This window comes from Chiloscyllium punctatum, chromosome 3 (genome assembly GCF_047496795.1).
Source record: "Chiloscyllium punctatum isolate Juve2018m chromosome 3, sChiPun1.3, whole genome shotgun sequence".
Classification (NCBI taxonomy): domain Eukaryota; kingdom Metazoa; phylum Chordata; class Chondrichthyes; order Orectolobiformes; family Hemiscylliidae; genus Chiloscyllium; species Chiloscyllium punctatum.
In genome coordinates, this window is record NC_092741.1 from 75,515,490 (window position 1) to 75,533,263 (window position 17,774).

Consider the following 17,774-nt stretch of genomic DNA (forward strand, 5'->3'; position numbering starts at 1 on the left):
AACTTGGTGTCCTTGCAGCAGCACTGTCTTTCCCGAACCCACGAGCATTGAATCTAATGACAAAGGACTTTATCTTAATCTGTTTTTTATTTGTCCCTTCTGTTATTAATATATTTGACTCAAACACTTTTCACTGTAATTTTTTTTGTAAAATATGCAAGTGATAATAAATGACTATTCTATTTAATCAAAGAGTCTGCCACAAACAAGGCCCCAGGATCTGCGATTGTGACAAGGGCTTTGCCTTTGATTCTCAATCCTGTGTAAGAATAGTGCGAGCTTTGCCACACGCACCTGGATTATCTTCTTTGGATCTTAAATACGTATGGTTCTGAATTTGTTAGTCCTGTGGCACACTCACAGGATACAAAATGGCTCATGTTGCAGTTTGTAGGAGAACAGAAGTGCTTATGGAAATTGCCTTTCTGCTGGGAATGCAAAATAAATGTTGCAAGAATCTGAACTTTAACATGTTTCTAACCTCATTGACTCTAATGTGTTTGATCAAGTTTTGACCAGTTACCAGTCTTGGAACTGGAGAGTTTCTTTCCTATTATTCCCAGTGAATGTAATAAAAAGTCAGCTATTTATTTAATCCAGTACTTTTTTTGGAAATATTTTCACAGCTGTGTTCATTATTTATATAAATTTGGACTGATTTCTATTTTTAAACTGTATTTATTGACATTGCCTTCCAGAGGGATATTTTATAAGTACTTCGTTACCCCATTGCAGCTAGGAAAGTCTTTACTTGGAGAATCTTGATGAAATGTATAGTCAGGTCAGGTGAAAACTTGATGTGAGGGAACACACTTCGAGAAGGCTAATAACAGAGGAGTTGACACAATCAATGGTTCCACCCTGGAAAGTACTGAAGCTCACAGTGACTTTGTTGTGCATATCCCAAACTCCTTGAAGGTAGCAGGGCAAGTAGACAGGGTGGTTAAGAAGGTATGTAAGATATTTACCTTCGTTAGCTAAGACATAGAATACAAGATCAAGGAGGTTATGCTAGAACTGTATAAAATGCTGGTGGGACCACAACTGTAGTATTGTAGTCACCAAGGTATAGGAAAGTTGTGATTGCTCTGGGGCGGGTGTGGTGAGATTTGCCATGGACTGGAGATCATAAGTTGTTGTTACTTTTGAATGTTTGGGACTCTTCACTACCCAATTAATACACACTGAAACTATCCCTAGGGTTCTTTGACTCAGTTAACATCTCGGAGATATTATCTCCCACAATGTCATCTGATGTGAATGTCTGCAGTTTGTGTTCCCAGTGAGTTGTCTTTCTTGTTACATAATTTTGCTACAATTGCCCAGGCTGAATATCCTGTGACTTCTGGAAAGTAACCATGAGGCTGAGGTTTCCCGCAATGGAGAGAGAGAACCTGGTTATTGACTCTTGCCATTTAGTCAGGCCCAGCTATTCACCTTCTCAAGGTCTCAGTCTCAGTCTCATTCTGTGCTTTCAGTGAGAACTCACATAGCCCACACCCCAATGAGGCTGCTCCACGTCAGTGCTGGTGCCTCCTGTGGCATGCTTGTTCTGAATGCATACCCCATATCTCTCTGCTGCTCCTCGCCCCAGAGGTCTGATTGTTGTTTCAGGAAACTCCTGCACCGCTGTCAGTTTTGTTTATTGTGCTTCAGCAATTTGATGTGCAACTGGAGTTGTGCACTTTCATAGCTCTTCAAAATCAAACAAAGCTTTAGGAATCTGTCCAAAGTAATGACTAAGCAGCACAAAGTTTTCAATTCCTGACCACGCAGCATGTGATAATGCTGACCTCACTGTACATGGAAAGCTGTGGAGGAAAGAAAATGAATGGCAGAGGTGAGCAGTAAAACACACACACACACATATACATACACATACACACACACAGAAACACACGCGTATATACATACACATACACACACATATACATACACACACACACACGTATACACATACACATACACACACACACAAACACACAGTACATACATACACACACACAGACACATACCTGATCCAAATTGCAGAAAGAAAACAAGTCAGTTGAAAGTGATTCTACTGTATACCTGAATTGTTTAGATGATCTTGTGTGTTTAATATAGCTTGAAGTTTGTTCTAGGTTCATGCTTTAAGTTACAGTTTCTTTTAGATGTGGGTCATTGCCTCCTTTTTTTTGCTGTTCATGCTTTTCGTGACTCCTGTCAGAAAATCTGTGGCACCATTTTTCTCCCTTGCAGTCCCACACATCTTCTATAGCTCATCTGCAACCACTCTATGATGTTTGATATCCAACTAAACATTGATTCATCCCTCTTTCTGCTGTCCTCCACTTTGGCATCTTTTAAGAGATTTCTGCAGCTTTTCATCACTGATCAAATTAGCAAAATATTGACATTTTCTTTTCTGTATATCAGCTTTTTTTGTTCTTCTTTCTCTTGCAATGTGTATGCTTGCAAAAATACATTTGTACTAATTTGTTCTATTTCCTAAAGGTTGACTTTTAATTTTCTTGATTGTTTTTGTCAAATAAAGGTAAACTGAGAGTTTTCATCAGCAGGACTAATGTTGCAAGATACACAAGTCTCTTCCTTTATTACTTTAATTGCTTTATATTGTAGGAAAATCTCCAATATAACGGATACAGGAAAAGACTTCAGTGAGATGAAAGGTTAACTCCTGATCATGTACATAGGAAGTTATGTCAATAAAGATGTCATGATCACATGATAATGGAAAGACACTGAGCAGAGGAAAGGTTCTGAAAAGGAAATCAACAGTTTATACCTCCTGCTTAGTTCAAATGAATATTTTTAGTTTGGTGTAAATAATTATTTTAAAAAGTCCTAAAGCTCTAGCACCCTAGACATTCTTTAAAATTCCATATCACAAAAGCAAATTTTGGTTGTTAATTCCTTTACGTCTTTGCTAAGGCTTTTTTTCCTCCTTTTCTCATTATTAGAGCGTCAGAACTTTATTTCATGTTCTTATGCTGTCCCTAGTTAAATTGGTAACTATTTGATCGGTCTCCATGCCCCTCATTCTCCTAAGAGCTAACACGTACATTGTCTCTACTTATCACTTGCATTGCTCTGGAATGTTATAGTGGAACAGCAGTCTATATGTTTTCATTGATACACTGCTATGTATTCCCTGCCACTTAGTAAGAAAAGTTAGTTGTAAGACGTATATATTTTTTAATCTCTCTCTATCCACTAAGTCTATTTTCATGGGAGTGCATTTTATCTCCTTAAGGTCAGTGTTAATAGCCTCAAACTGGGATTGGTAGCCTCTAGACTCTCATCAGTATTATTAATCACCACATTCTTTCTGGTATTTGTTTTTAAAGTTGCTAGACAACCTAACATATCAGCTGATAGACCCCTTCTTTTAAAGATGCTGAGGACACCTACCCACTCCAACTCCTTACCCACCTAATAGCCATCTGAACCATCATTGCTGGCTGATATTCTTGTTAGTCACAACAGGCAATCTGCCTGAGGACATGATTTTGGTGTCTTTTATCTATTGGTATGATTCAGCTGGATCTCAAAACCAAATTTTAATTATGATTAAAGTGCTTCCGGTTAGATGTTATATGTAGAAATGGAACTCCAAACTTCTGTACTTGTTGTGAAGTCTGAATGGTTGGAAAGGGACCAACCAACATGGTATGAATCTGTCTCTTAAAATGATCTGTAACATAATAAATTCAGCGTTGGCATTTAGGTTCCATTATGAAATACCAAGCATTATACCAAGCATTATTCAAAAAGAATTTATGAATTGTACATTGTTATGGATATGTACATGCATACCCAGAGTGCAACATTGCTCTCCTACTGTCAGTGTACCAATGCTGCAATGCTGCAGTGCATGGTGAGACTTAAAAAAATCCATTCCGTGGCAACTTCAGTATTTGGGTGAAATCTTCCACTCTCTCAACTTGGAGGCAGGTCAAATGATACAAGATGCTTCTTACTTTTTTATATGAGGCAAGATGATTTGTATCTCAGATGAGGGATGGGGATCATTTGCTTATAATAGACATTTACAACACAGAAGGAGGCAATTTGGCCCATCATGCTCACACCAGTCAACAATGATTTGATCAAGGGACTAGACTTCACGAAGCACAGCAGGCCTACTGACAGTTACCCACCAAGTATTGCTTCTGATCCTGTTTTCCCCACCCTATCAATGTCATACCACTGCTTCCTTATTTGTGAGCTACGTCCTCAGCAATTGTGGGACTCTTGGAGAGTGGTGTCGTGTCCATCTGGATTGGTACCACTGTACATAGAAGTTTCCACTCTCTGACGGTGGCTCTCTCCAGTCAGGACCTCCACTCCCATGGTTTTCATTGCCATGGAAGGCCTGCAATTGGCCTGATTGGTGTTTGATAGGAATTCATGAAATGTGGCAGTGCCAGTCTCTTGCTAGCTCCACTGGCAAAAGAGAACCTCCACAATGCATCAGGTCTCTGCCCATGGTGACTAAAAGTGCGATTATTTCAAACTTCTGGGGAGACAACCTGACAGCAGCAGCTGTTTTTGTGTAAAATTTAAATATAAATGAAATTTAAAGTTAAATTTGATTGCAAAAAAATTAATCAAAATTACCGCCAGAGTGATAAAAGAAGACCTAAGTATTGGTTACTGTAATTCGTGGCCATATGTCTCAAGGTTGATCTGAAATTGCCTACAAAGCTCTAAAAAGCAGAAAATAATTCAATTTAAGCAACAAACATTTTCCAAATGACCAGGAGGAAGTAAGTCAACAACTCAATAAAGCACAGATAGAAGAAGATCAACACTTCAACAACTCTAGCAAGCTTTTGGCATTGGTTCTTATGAGAAATGTCATTAATATGATATTCTTGTATCATCTGGTACATTGTGAGCAATATTTTAATGTTAAATACATTAGGCCTCCTCTCTACCTGACAACTTGTTTTGTACTCTTTGTGGGAGTGAGCTTCTTAAAGTGTATCAATCATTAAATATTACCCAGAAATCACTTAAACTGTTCTTTGAGAAGTTGCCACCCATCAATATTTAGAGGGAATACATAATAAATGGCAGGATACTAAGAAATAAAGAAACACAGAGGAAGCTTTGAGTGTAGATCCAGAGATCCTTGAGGTGGTTAGGCAATTAGATAAGGTAATATTAGAACTACACAAAATAGGGGTTAAGCCACAGCTTGAAGACTATGTGCAGTTCTTGTCATCACTATAAGAAACTCTGATTGCAAAAGAGAGGGTACAGAAGAGATTTAAGAGGATACAGTATTGCCAAGACTGGAGAATTTCTGTTACATGGCAACATCAAGTAGGCTTAAGTTGTTTTCTTTGGAATGGATGAAGCTGAGCAAAATCCTAATTGAAGTCTATAGAATTATGAGGAATAGGGAGTGTTGTTAGACCCTGGAACCCTTAGCTGAGGGTCCATAACTAGGAGATGTAGACCTCTGGCAAGAGTTAGGAGGGTTTTGAGGGAATTTGAGGAAATTGTTTTACCCAGACGGAGAGGGTAGTAGATATAAAAAGGCCATGTGAACCACATGAAGTATTTGGTGCGTATTTGAAGTGTCATAGCCTTTATGATGGACCAAATGGCCTCCTACTGTGTTTTTTGACATTAATCATTTCCATAATTTAAAATGATCAAATTTGTATTTTTTTGTTTTTTTAAAAAATTCCGTTTGTTTCAGCTTTAATTTGAAGACCTCAGACTTTTCCATCAACTTTGAACTGAGGTTATAATTTTCCCTGGCATACCCAAATGGTAAGCTGAATGTAAATTATCTGAACTGAGCATAAGCATTCTATCTTCATTTGTCAGGATACAGCAGTGGCAGTCTGTCAGCTGTTCTGACAGAAAACATGTTTCTTTAAATTCTAGCAATTTTTGCTCAGCTCATTTCTTTTCAAACAGCTGGAAGACAGATTTTAACAGCTTTTTGAAGTGGTATCATGGTAAGCCTTACTAAAATGTGGAGGCTAATTGATTTTAACTCATTTAAATTCTGTTCATTTGCACAGAATTAAAATCAGGTCCCAGATATACGTGAAGCAAACTGAGAATAAATGATGAAATTTTATGAATTATCCAATGGTGAGATTTTGTTTTACATTCTTTAAACTTCAGTAGAGCTTCAGAATCCCTGCAGTGCAGAAAAAGGCCATTCAGCCCATCAAGTCTGCACCAACCCTTTGATGAGCATGCTACTCAGATCCAGCCACCACCCTTTCCCTGCAACCCCATATTTACTCAACTACCCTGCACACTACAGGTTAACTTAGCATGACCAATCCACATAACCTGCACATCTTCGGACTGTTGGAGGAAACGCACACAAACACAAGGAGAACGTGTAAACTCCATACAGACAGTTGCCCCGAGGCTGGAATTGAACCTGGGCCCCCAGTGCTCTGTGGCAGCAGTGTTAACCATTTTGCCATCCTTTTAGATTTATTGGAGTGCAATAGAGAGAGAATAAAGTACACAACAATGGCTGAGCAATGCATTAAACTTCTTATTCCTCCACACTCAGTTTATTATTCAAGACATTTATAGACACTGATCCCATTTACTTTCTCATCAATTTATGGGCTGCTGGGGGAGAAAATGTGCATCCATTAAAGCTCCTGTCTCTATTGCTAACATTCACAAACCACTTGTTGGGTGCAGTCATATGGCAACCATTTCCACTGTATGTAAACTGATCCTCCACTACTCTATCAGTTAAAATGCAAGGGTATTTGGAGAAATATATTATTTGTATTGCAATCATGTTGAACTCACAGCACTTTTGTTCTGGCATGAGGAAAACATTTACAGCAGGAAGTGGAGAGACCAAGAAAAACCACAACAGCAGGGAGAATGAACAGAATGAGGTGTGCTGAAGAAATCTTTAAACTTTATTGCCATTCCAAAAATTGGAAGCCCTTACCCAATAGCATAATGAGAGCACATTCATGGCAATGGACTGTAACAGCTCAAAACAAAAACAGTTATCATCTCGAGAATGCTTTTAACCATTAATACTCACAAATTATGTAAAACAAAATCTGTGGATTAGTGACAAAATAGGCTGTATTATCTGGGGAGGGTATCAGAGTCATACAGTCATACAGCATGGAAACAGAGCTTTCAATCCAACTCATCCTGCTGACCAGGTTTTCAAAACTAAACTAGTCCCATTTTCCCATGCTTGGCCCATATCCCTCGAAACCCTTCCTATAAATGTACCTGCTCAAATGTCTTTTAAATGTTGCAACTGTACCTGCATCTACCATTCCATTGGCAGTTCATTCCACATACGAACCACTCTCTGCATGAAAAAGTTGCCCCTTGAGTCCCTTTTAAATCTTTCTTCTCTCACCTTAAACCTATGCCCTGTAGTTTTGATCTCCTCTACACTCCTCACATATTTTTCTCACTAATTATAGTTAAGGTACTTGATTATTTTACAAGTGTTACAGGAATCAAATCATTTTTTTAAGTAAAAGCAGGGTCACTGGGAATAGCAAATGGTAATGTGGAGAAGGAGGTAATGATCATAATTAAAGCTCAGATCTATTCTTCACACAGCTAAGTAACAAATTGAGACCTGCAATTTTCAGAGAATGTTGCAAAGCTTTTTTTCTGCTTCAATCATGGCTTCCCTACTGTCATGTTATTCCTCCACACTCAGTTTATTATTCAAGACATTTATAGACACTGATCCCATTTACTTTCTCATCAATTTATGGGCTGCTGGGGGAGAAAATGTTTAAGAAATAGAAGGACCTCTGGTGGTGGGATGGTGCACAGTAAACAAATGGAATTTGTACACAAATAAATATAAGTTTGCAGGCAGTAGGAATAAACAGTAGGAAAAGCATCTTTAGATGATAGACTGAAATAGGACTGTAATTTGAAGAAGAGAGATCACTCACACTGCTAAGGGAGAAATGGATGTGCAGCGCTGAATGGAAAGCAAGGAGCAATAGGTCTCCGAAAACCATTCAGCAGCTGGAAGTAAAAGCATACAAAACTATATGAGTCATAATGTTAAAAGGTGCACTTTTCACAATAAGCAGCTCGTAGGTTTTATTAGAATGAGAAGATGAGCATATTCGATTTATTAGTCCTGATTAAATCCAGAGAAAAATTCTAAGTGGCATAGAAGCATTCTTTAAGACTCTGCAAATCTAAAACAGAAGGATATTACTATAGAATCTATAGATATTGGGATTCAAATCAAAACTTACCACACAAAAAGTTAAGATCTGGCACTTAATATTTAAACATTATGAAGATTAAATTGAAAAAATAAACACATGGTAGTAGAAGCAATTTTAATTGATTTAAATAAATTAATGTACAACTTAATGTGAGTGGAAAAGCGTATTATTGCAGGAGTGCTTAATTGAATGACCATAGACATTATGACATAAGTGCATAATGGGCCATTCTGAATGATAGCATCTTTAACTGAAAAACTGTAATGAACAGGGTCTTTTTATATATTTGTGCCATTTACCTTACAGTTATTAATGGTTAACCAATGGATGGATATGAATAGAAATTCCACATCTGGAAAATCAAACTGGTTAGATAGAAAAGCAGGATGTACACTTCTGTCAAAGCTGAGTGATTGTTTCTGCTGCTCCTTGAGGAGAAGGGGAGAGGAGCAGGGAATTTTTGTGCATCTGATCTGTCGGGAGCAGCAAAGGTGAAGTGGGAATGGAATATTTATGTGTGATGTTGAGGCAAAAATCAGACATACTGTGGCCACAAGTTTACACCTGCAATTTTCAAAAAATCTTGCAAACGTTTTAAAGCTTATGACATATGGGACGCTGAGCAACTCCCACTGAATGCTCAAGAGAGGTGCTGCAGTGGTGGAAAATTAGTTTTAATGTAGCAGTGGTCTGTTGTATAGGCTGAGATTTGTCTTGTCAGGTATTGGGTTCTGGGTCTCTAATGGAGGCCGCGAGACCTCAGATAGGGAAGCTAAAATTTAATGGAAGGATGTTCCAGTTTGGGGGAAGGTCAGCTTAACAGTGTACCAGGGTAAGACTAGACTGATAGTGGGCAAGTGCAGATTGATGGAGAAAAGCTCCAGGATTATAGGTGACAGCTAAAGGTGAAGGGTTAAGTTCAACACTGAGAGATGAATGGTCAAGAGCATGGTCATTGGTTCAAAGGGTAATGGTACAAGGCTTGGATGTGATTGAGGAAACATGCAGGGTGATATTGGTAGAATGGAGAACAATAGACTACAGGGTGTCAGACATGCAGCAGGATGATGGTCAATGTCCATACTGTGATTCTGGATGTGTCCAATGACATAGTCTATCTTTAACCTTGGGGAGGAGAAGGAAGAGAGGATTTATTAGACAGTTGTCACAGCTGAACAACAACAGACAGTACAGCACCAGAATACCACCACAGCACATGCAGCCAATGATGCAAGTCTGTGTTTGGTTTCCACGGAGCTCTCATGGGGGTTTCATGCTGAGTTTACAGAGCTCCTCAAGGTTCCTGCCTACATTGACAGTCAAATCCCTGAGGAGGAGCAGTATGATGTAACTTCGTTGTCCTGACCAGGCTGGCTGAGCATTACACTGTGCTCTGATTGGTACATTCTGCTGTGCATTATGTAATATGCAACAAGGAGAGGAATTGGAAAGGTATGAACAAGCTGTGTTTCCATTCAGATAAGCATGATGCTGAGGGTTCTGAAGAAGAGGCCAGGAATGTCACACTTCCCAAGATGTAAGGGATGCCAGAGATTACTTGATTTTAACTCATTGTCTGATCAGCACTGGGGAAGATAGCCATTCCAAAAGTCTGGAGGAGAACCTAAAGAGAAGCATCATTAAACCATGGGGCTGCTCTTTGCCTGAACTCATACATATTCCAGAGACAGGGAGTGATGGGGGTTTCCAGGAGATTATTGCACTGCAGCAAGTGGATGAGAGCGTTGGGTATTCCTGGGATATTGTAAATAACTGGGGAGGGGAATAATGGCCAGATGTTTGAGAGTTGCAAAGAAATACGAAGATCTGGCAGCCAGTCAATAACCTTCATAATCTTTAAACGTCGACACCGTCCTGACCTGCTTCCTGCCTGCAAAACATTCTTGCTTGACCTGGACTCGACCTTGTCGACTGACAGGAGCTGCTCTGCAATCACCTAATGGTGGACTTGCCCACTTGTTGACCATTCCTGCCACATGATTCAGAAGGCCCCTGCCCACCCTTCAAAATTACCACTAAATTCTGTACTTGCTGGCTTCTGACATGCCAGCAGGAGGGGTGCCCACTTCTACCCCTGCCTTTGGCACCCATGTCTCAAAGATTTCTACTGTTTTTAGGTTTGGCAGAAATTATATACTGTTTACTGTCAGAGTTCTTTCTACTTTTACTTAAAACTTGTGGTGCTTTATTAACCTGCAATTTCCTGTTACTCGCAAATTTTGAAATTATGTATTTCATGATTTTTTTTGTTACTAGGTGGAATAAGGTAAAAATAAGGTTGCACTGAAACTGAATCAAAAATAAATGTTGTTGCTATAGGTTTCACTACAGTTTGGATTAAATCAGCAACAGGCTTTTTCAGCACAACGTTGTCATTTATTTTCAACATTTAGTACTGTTGCTGCAGAATGAAATGTTTTGAATCACACTGTCCAGCAACTTTCATTTCATTACAACAACATAAGGCTTGTGGGTAGACTTCAATGTCAGATCCATAAGTAGTTGCAGAAGCTTATTTTCACAGCTGGCTGTGATTCAGTGTACTTTTCCATCTGCGAAATATTATGCAAGTCTACAGTCATTGGTTAGCTTGAATCCAAGTTGAAGAGTTCCATTACGTTTTAACCTTTTAAATGCCTACAAGATTTAGGTACATTATCATGACACGGATATAAACCTTCCACAGGTTATAGGGGCACTCCTGAATGACGCTGGCAAAGGTGTGACAGTTGGAAAGAGAGGGCGAGAATGGAAAAAAAGAGATTCTTAAGCTTAAAAAATTATATTTCCTCTTAAGATTTCAGTGGTTTGATGAGAATCTTGTTTATTCATGAAGTTTTTACAGTACTGAGAGACAGTACAGCTCATTACGCCCGTGCTGGTCATCAAACATCCATCTATTCCAATCTTTTTTCCAGCACTCGTCCTGTAGCTTTGTATTCTATGGCATTCCACATGTTTATCTCAATATTTCTTAAATGTCATGAGGGTACCTGCCTCCACCATCCTTTCAGGCAGTGAGCTTAATATATCTATACACTGTGGGTGAAAAAAGATTTTCCTCCAATCCTACTGAGCCTCCTGCTCCTTCCTTTAAAACTATGCGACCTGTTTATTGTTCTCAGGGGAAAAGTTCTCCTTGTCTAACCTGTCTATGCCCCTCAAAACTTTGTACTTCTCCCACTTATCTGTATATTTTTCTGCATGTGGTCAATCCCAGTCCACTTTGGCCAGATCCTGCCTTTTCATATTAAAATCAACCTGTCCCTCAATTCAGAACCTTTTATTTCCAGTCCATCTATTGTCCTTATCCATAATCTCATGAAATCTTCTAGAATTATGGTCACTATCAAAGGAATGATCCCAGACTGAAACATCTACAATTTTCCAGCTTTGTTTCTCAAAATCAGGCTCAGCACCACCCCCTCTCTTGTTGGGCTTTCTAAGGGCAGGATTAAAAAAGCTCTATTTGACACATTTTAAGAATCCCACCCCCTCTAAGCCTTTCACTCTTTGTCCACACTAATATTGGTTAAGTTCGAATTCCCGATCATGATTACCCTGTTATTTTGATACATCTCTGAGACTTAATAGATGTCTGTCTTTCAATCTCTCCCTGACTGTTTAGAGGTCTGTAGTATATGCCCAGCAAAGTGACTGCTTCACTTTTTGTTTTTTAATTTCTATCTATCTGGTCTCATTTGTGGAACCTTCAAAGATATCAGCTCTCTTCACTGTCATAACTGATTTCTTGAGCAATATTGTGACACCTTGACCATCCCTCCATCATAAGGTCAGAAGTAAGGATGTTTACCAATGATTGCACAATATTCAGCACCATTTGCAATTCCTCAGATACTGAAATTGTCCTTGTTCATAATGCAACAAGATCTGGACAGAATCCAGACTTGAGCTGACAAGTGCTAAGTAACATTTGTGCCACACAAATGCCAGGCCATGACCATCTCCAATAAGAAACTGTCTAACCACCACCCCTTGATTTTCAATGGTGTTACCCCCATCAGCTGAATACCCCCATTAGCTCCTGTGGGTTATCCTTGATCAAAAACTTAACTAGACTCACCATATAAACATGCTGGCTACAAGAGCAGGTCAGAGGGAAGGAATACTGCAATGAGTAACTCATCTTTTGACTCCTGACATCCTGTGGACCATTTACAAACTATGTCGGGAGTGTGACGGAATACTCCCCATTTGCCTGGATGGGTGCAGCTCCAACAACACTCGAGGCTTGACACCATCCAACACAAAGCAGCCCATTTGATTGATACTGCATTCACTCCCTCCAACACCCACGCTCAGTAGCAGCAATGTGTATGATCTACAAGACTCACTGCAGAAATTCTCCAAAGATCCTCAGACAGTACCTTCCAAACCCGTCACCACTTCCATCCAGAAGGAGAAGGGCAGCAGATTTTTGGGAATGCCACCACTTTCAAATTCTCCTCCAAGTCACTCACCATCCAGATTTGGAAATATATCACCATTCCTTAACTGTCATTGGGTCAAATCCTGGAATTTTCTCCCTAAGAGCATTGTAGGTCTATTTACAGCATATGGCCTGCAAAAGTTCAAGAAGACAACTCAACCCCACCTTCCCAAAGGCAATAAAACAACAAGCAATAAATCCTGACAGAATTTCAGCTAGCGATGCCCAAATTCTATGATTGAATAAAAAAAACTCCACTTTTACAATACTTCCACCTCGCTTAAAGATTCTATATGCCAGAATATTGAACTGCCAGTGCTGTCCCTTCTTCAACTGTGTCTCCATGATAGCAATGGTATCATATCTTCATGCATTAAACTGCCTTACTTGCAGGATTCCTTACATTAAAATAAATGCCATGAGAGAACAATGTTATCTGTTGGAGTGTTCCAAGTGCACGGCATGATAGCTATACTGACAGAGTGCTGAAAATGATACAGATGACTTTATTAAAAGGACAATGTTCAATTTAGACAATATTAATTTCATCTGTAATCATCACAGCCACAACTGAGAAGTCTGCCTGGGGATATTGTGTGTAATTCTGGTCTCCTGTCTATCGAAAGTATGTTGTGAAACTTGAAAAGGGTTCAGAAAAAGATTTACAAGAATGTTGGCAGTGTTGGAGGGTTTGAGCTGTGGGGAGAAGCTGAATAGGCTGGGGGCTATTTTCCCTGGAGCATTGGAGGTGGGGGAGGGGTGACCTTTTAGGGGTTTATAAAATCATGAGGGGCATGGATAAGGTAAATAGACAATGTCTTTCCCCTGGGGTGGGGGAGTCCAGAACTAGAGGGCATAGGTTGAGGGTGAGAGAGAAAAGATTTAAAAGGGACCTAAGAGGCAACTTTTTCATGCAGAGGGTGGTGTGTGTATTGAATGAGCTGCCAGAGGATGTGGTGGAAGCTGGTACAATTACAACATTTAAAAGGCATCTGGGTGAGTATATGAAAAAGAAGGTTTAGAGAAATGTGGGCCAAATGCTGGCAAATGGGATTTGACTTATTTAGGATACCTGGTCAGTATGGAGGAGTTGGACTGAAGGGTCTGTTTCTGTGCTCTATGTCTCAATGCCTCACTGAAGAACCTTAGACACTTTCATGGTCCCAGTAGCCTAGAAAAGTCTCAGTTTCCAGTTTAATTCCATGCATTACAATGAAGGCTGGTGGGAGTTAAGACTCCCTGCTCTGATCATGGCTGATGGCTCTGTTATACAACCCTGTGTCTAAGATACAATGCAGTGCATTCTTCTACTGGGGCTGTCAAGGGCTATTGGCATCTGCAAGATGAGTTTCCTGGTCTTGAACAGGTCTGGGGGTTGCTTGCAGTTCTTTACAGACAGAGTGTACTTCATTCTCATGGAATGATGTACCTGGACAACTGGAGCAGGCAAAGTGAGAGTCTGATAGATGCAGAAGAGTGGGGAGATCAGCAGCAATCTTCTGAAGAGGAAGATAAGAATGTTGATTGGGTGGAACATCACTGTCCCCGTGATAAAGTGTGGAAACAATGGCTGCAGCGAATCAATCAGGACCTTATGAAGTCCCAGTTCCAGTGGAACTAAATTGGGTCAAGTCTTGACTGTTGATGTGTGGCTGCTGGAGAGGCAAACAGCCTCTGCTTACTTCCAAATGAAAATGCAACTTTTCATTTGGCTCTATCTTTGCTTTTCCTGTTGCGCAATAACAGTTGACATGACAAAAATGTTGGAAAACTTCACAATATCCAAAGTTCCCACATTCAAGGATGTCAAGGAAAGAAAGAAGAAGAGCCCCTCTAGCTTCATTTGAGAAGCTGCAGCGACAGTAACAGCCGATTGGACTGATGACACAGTGAAGTGAAAATATATTTATAAATGTGAGATTCTATTTATGTTGAGATATCACCCATGCCAGATTAGTGCCTTCAGAATGTTTTCCTTCACCTTTCACATCTCAGTACAGTCCTGTAGTCTGCAGCTGGGTTGGGTGGAGGCTGGCCTGGGTATTTTGGGCAGTTTTTGAGAGTTCAGATCTGCTGTGAGTGGCCTGGCCAAATACAAGCCTCATTTACATTAACTTCCATAGGATTGAAGTTCTCAGACAGGATGGATCTGGTGGGGGGAGGGGGGGGTACATGAACCTCCACAGTGCCCTGAGTGGAGACTCCTAGGAGGCCCCAATGTGAATCCTTGTCCAGATGGGTACCTGTGCTGCGGGGCTTCTCCTATCTGGGGCTGTGCTAGTGCCTGGTCTGTGGCAGTCTTCTGAGTGCCAGTGATCTCAGATATTCCTTCCATAACCAGCTGCGGCAATGTGACAGGGACGTGTTCATCAGAAGATGCTCCTGATGCTAACGAATGTAACTGCTCAGGTTTTGGGATCTGAGCGGGTGAGTGCTGTGGGTACTTTCTCTGAAGAATCTGGATCTTGTTCGTTCTGAGGTGAAGGAGAGCATGGTGGATGGAAGGACCTTTTGCCTCAGTGAGGAGACTATACGGCTGCCACTCATGCCTGCAGAAGACAACATGGGGGTGAGTTGCCAATCAGGGTGGAGGTTTTGACATTTTAACAACACATTTGGAGTGGTGGTAATGGCAGGGCAATTCATGATGAGTCTTACTCAGTTGCTAGGTCATAGGAGGTCTCAGCTTTGCTACATAAATAGTCACAATTCTCTTCCGCTAATGTGAGGCTTTTCTCCATGTGTGAGGTGAACAGGCAAATATTGAGCACCCCAGCACCTGCCTTGGCCCACTCTGCCATATTTTGAACAGTTTTGTCCTGAAGAAAAACAAAGGGAAGAATAGACTGAGAGGGAAGTGGCACAGCCGCTAGCATTGTGTTAGGTGGGGGAAAGTTAATAGGATATCCCGAGTGAGTAGGTGGAAAGCAAAGGGGCAGGAAGGGCTGGTAGCTTGAGTGGATGCATGTAATGGTGAAAATGGTAGATAATGGGACTTTGTGGAAGGCAGGTACAATAGCAGAGATGAAGTAACTGTGAGGTAGCAGAGAGAAGATGGTAGCACTTGCCATAATGGGATGCGTGCTGGGCATTACTCTGAACTGTGGAAATGGCAATGACCCTATTGGCAACTTCATACCAGGTTGGTAGTGATTGATGCTGTTGTCTTTCCTTGTGGTCCATGTGGAAGTGAATGACTTTGCTTTCCACATACCCACCCTCCAGGACCTCCAGGCCCCTGTCTAATGTGCCTCTGGAATTGTGAATAGCTATTCCTCAGTTGCAGCTTTTGAGTTGATGTGCAGTTGGGTTTTAAACATTGGTACTTGTGTCATGAACAGCTGAAGTTCCCGTCTGCGATGAGCACTTTGGTTGCTGCCGAGTGTAAGATAGCACTTGAGTGTCATGGTGGAGGCAAGGTGAATACAAAATGAGAGGAGCCTTGTAAGGTCGTGTGAGAAAACTTACTCGAACTCTTGGCAAGAAGTCGTTTATGAAACTGCTCAAAATTGATCCTCAGCCTAATTTATTTTAATACACCACATCAGTCACATTGATTATTCGATGTCACACTGAGGATAACATTATGTAGACTTTTGTCTGCAAGCAATGCCCCTTTGGAAGTTCAAGTATGTACCGGACCTTGTCAAAAAACTATCCCCAATGCCTGTTATAATACATTCCTGCACATGCTTGTCAGGAACAAGAATAGATTGATGCTGTTATGGAGTGTTTTGTAACAATACATTCCCACACGTTGCTCACACTCCTGTTGACTTACAGTTGGAGGGTGAGATGGCAGGATGCCTTTATTTAGTTAAGGAGAAGTTTGCTTAGGTCTTTTTGTTAGTCTCTGAGAGTCAATATTCAAGAATTATCTTGAGTAATTTTCACACAAAAAAAAATCTGTTGCTATTGGTAATACTCATATAAATGACAAATATCCACACTCAGACCTTAAACCGTGTTTTAGTAGAGTCATAGAGTCATGGAGATGTACAGCATGGAAACAGACCCTTCGGTCCAACTCGTCCATGCCGACCAGATATCCCAACTCAATCTAGTCCCATCTGCCAGCACCCGGCCCATATCCCCCCAAACCCTTCCTATTCATATACCCATCCAAATGCCTTTTAAATGTTGCAATTGTACCAGCCTCCACCACTTCCCCGGCAGCTCATTCCATACACGTACCATCCTCTGCATGAAAACGTTGCCCCTTAGGTCCCTTTTATATCTTTCCCCTCTCACCCAAAACCTACGTCCTCTAGTTCTGGACTCCCCCACCCCAGGGAAAAGACTTTGTCTATTTATCCTATCCATACCCCTCATAATTTTGTAAACCTCTTTAAGGTCACCCCTCAGCCTCCGACACTCCAGGGAAAACAGATCCAGCCTGTTCAGCCTTTCCCCATAGCTCGAATCCTCCAACCCTGGCAACGTCCTCATAAATCTTTTCTGAACCCTTTCACAACATCTTTCCAATAGGAAGGAGATCAGAATTGCATGCAATATTCCAACAGTGGCCTAACCAATGCCCTGTATAGCTGCAACATGACCTCCCAACTCCTCTACTCAATACTCTGACCAATAAAGGAAAGCATACCAAACACCTTCTTCACTATCCTATCTACCTACAACTCCACTTTCAAGGAGCTATGAACCTGCACTCCAAGGTCTCTTTGTTCAGCAACACTCCCTAGGACCTCACCGTTAAGTGTATAAGTCCTGCTAAGATTTGCTTTCCCAAAATGCAGCACCTCGCATTTATCTGAATTAAACTCCATCTGCCACTTCTTAGCCCATTGGCCCATCTGGTCCAGATCCTGTTGTAATCTGAGGTAACCTTCTTCGCTGTCCACTACACCTCCAATTTTGGTGTCATCTGTAAACTTACTAATTGTACCTCTTATGCTCGCATCCAAATCATTTATGTAACTGAAAAAAGTAGAGGACCCAGCACTGATCTTTGTGGCACTCCACTGGTCACAGGCCTACAGTCTGGAAAACAACCCTCCACCACCACCCTCTGTCTTTTACCTTTGAGCCAGTTCCATATCCAAATGGCT

General features: G+C 40.8%; 1 protein-coding gene across 1 annotated transcript in view; it reads left to right on the forward strand.

Annotated features, from left to right (window-relative positions):
• Positions 1 to 1,785: 1,785 nt before the first annotated feature.
• LOC140454094 (uncharacterized) overlaps positions 1,786 to 17,774 on the forward strand; it is a 46,306-nt gene continuing 30,317 nt past the window's right edge. Inside the window, exon 1 of the mRNA XM_072549034.1 lies at positions 1,786 to 1,840. Within this exon, the coding sequence (XP_072405135.1) occupies positions 1,786 to 1,840 (55 nt within the window). The remainder of the gene's footprint in view (positions 1,841 to 17,774) is intronic.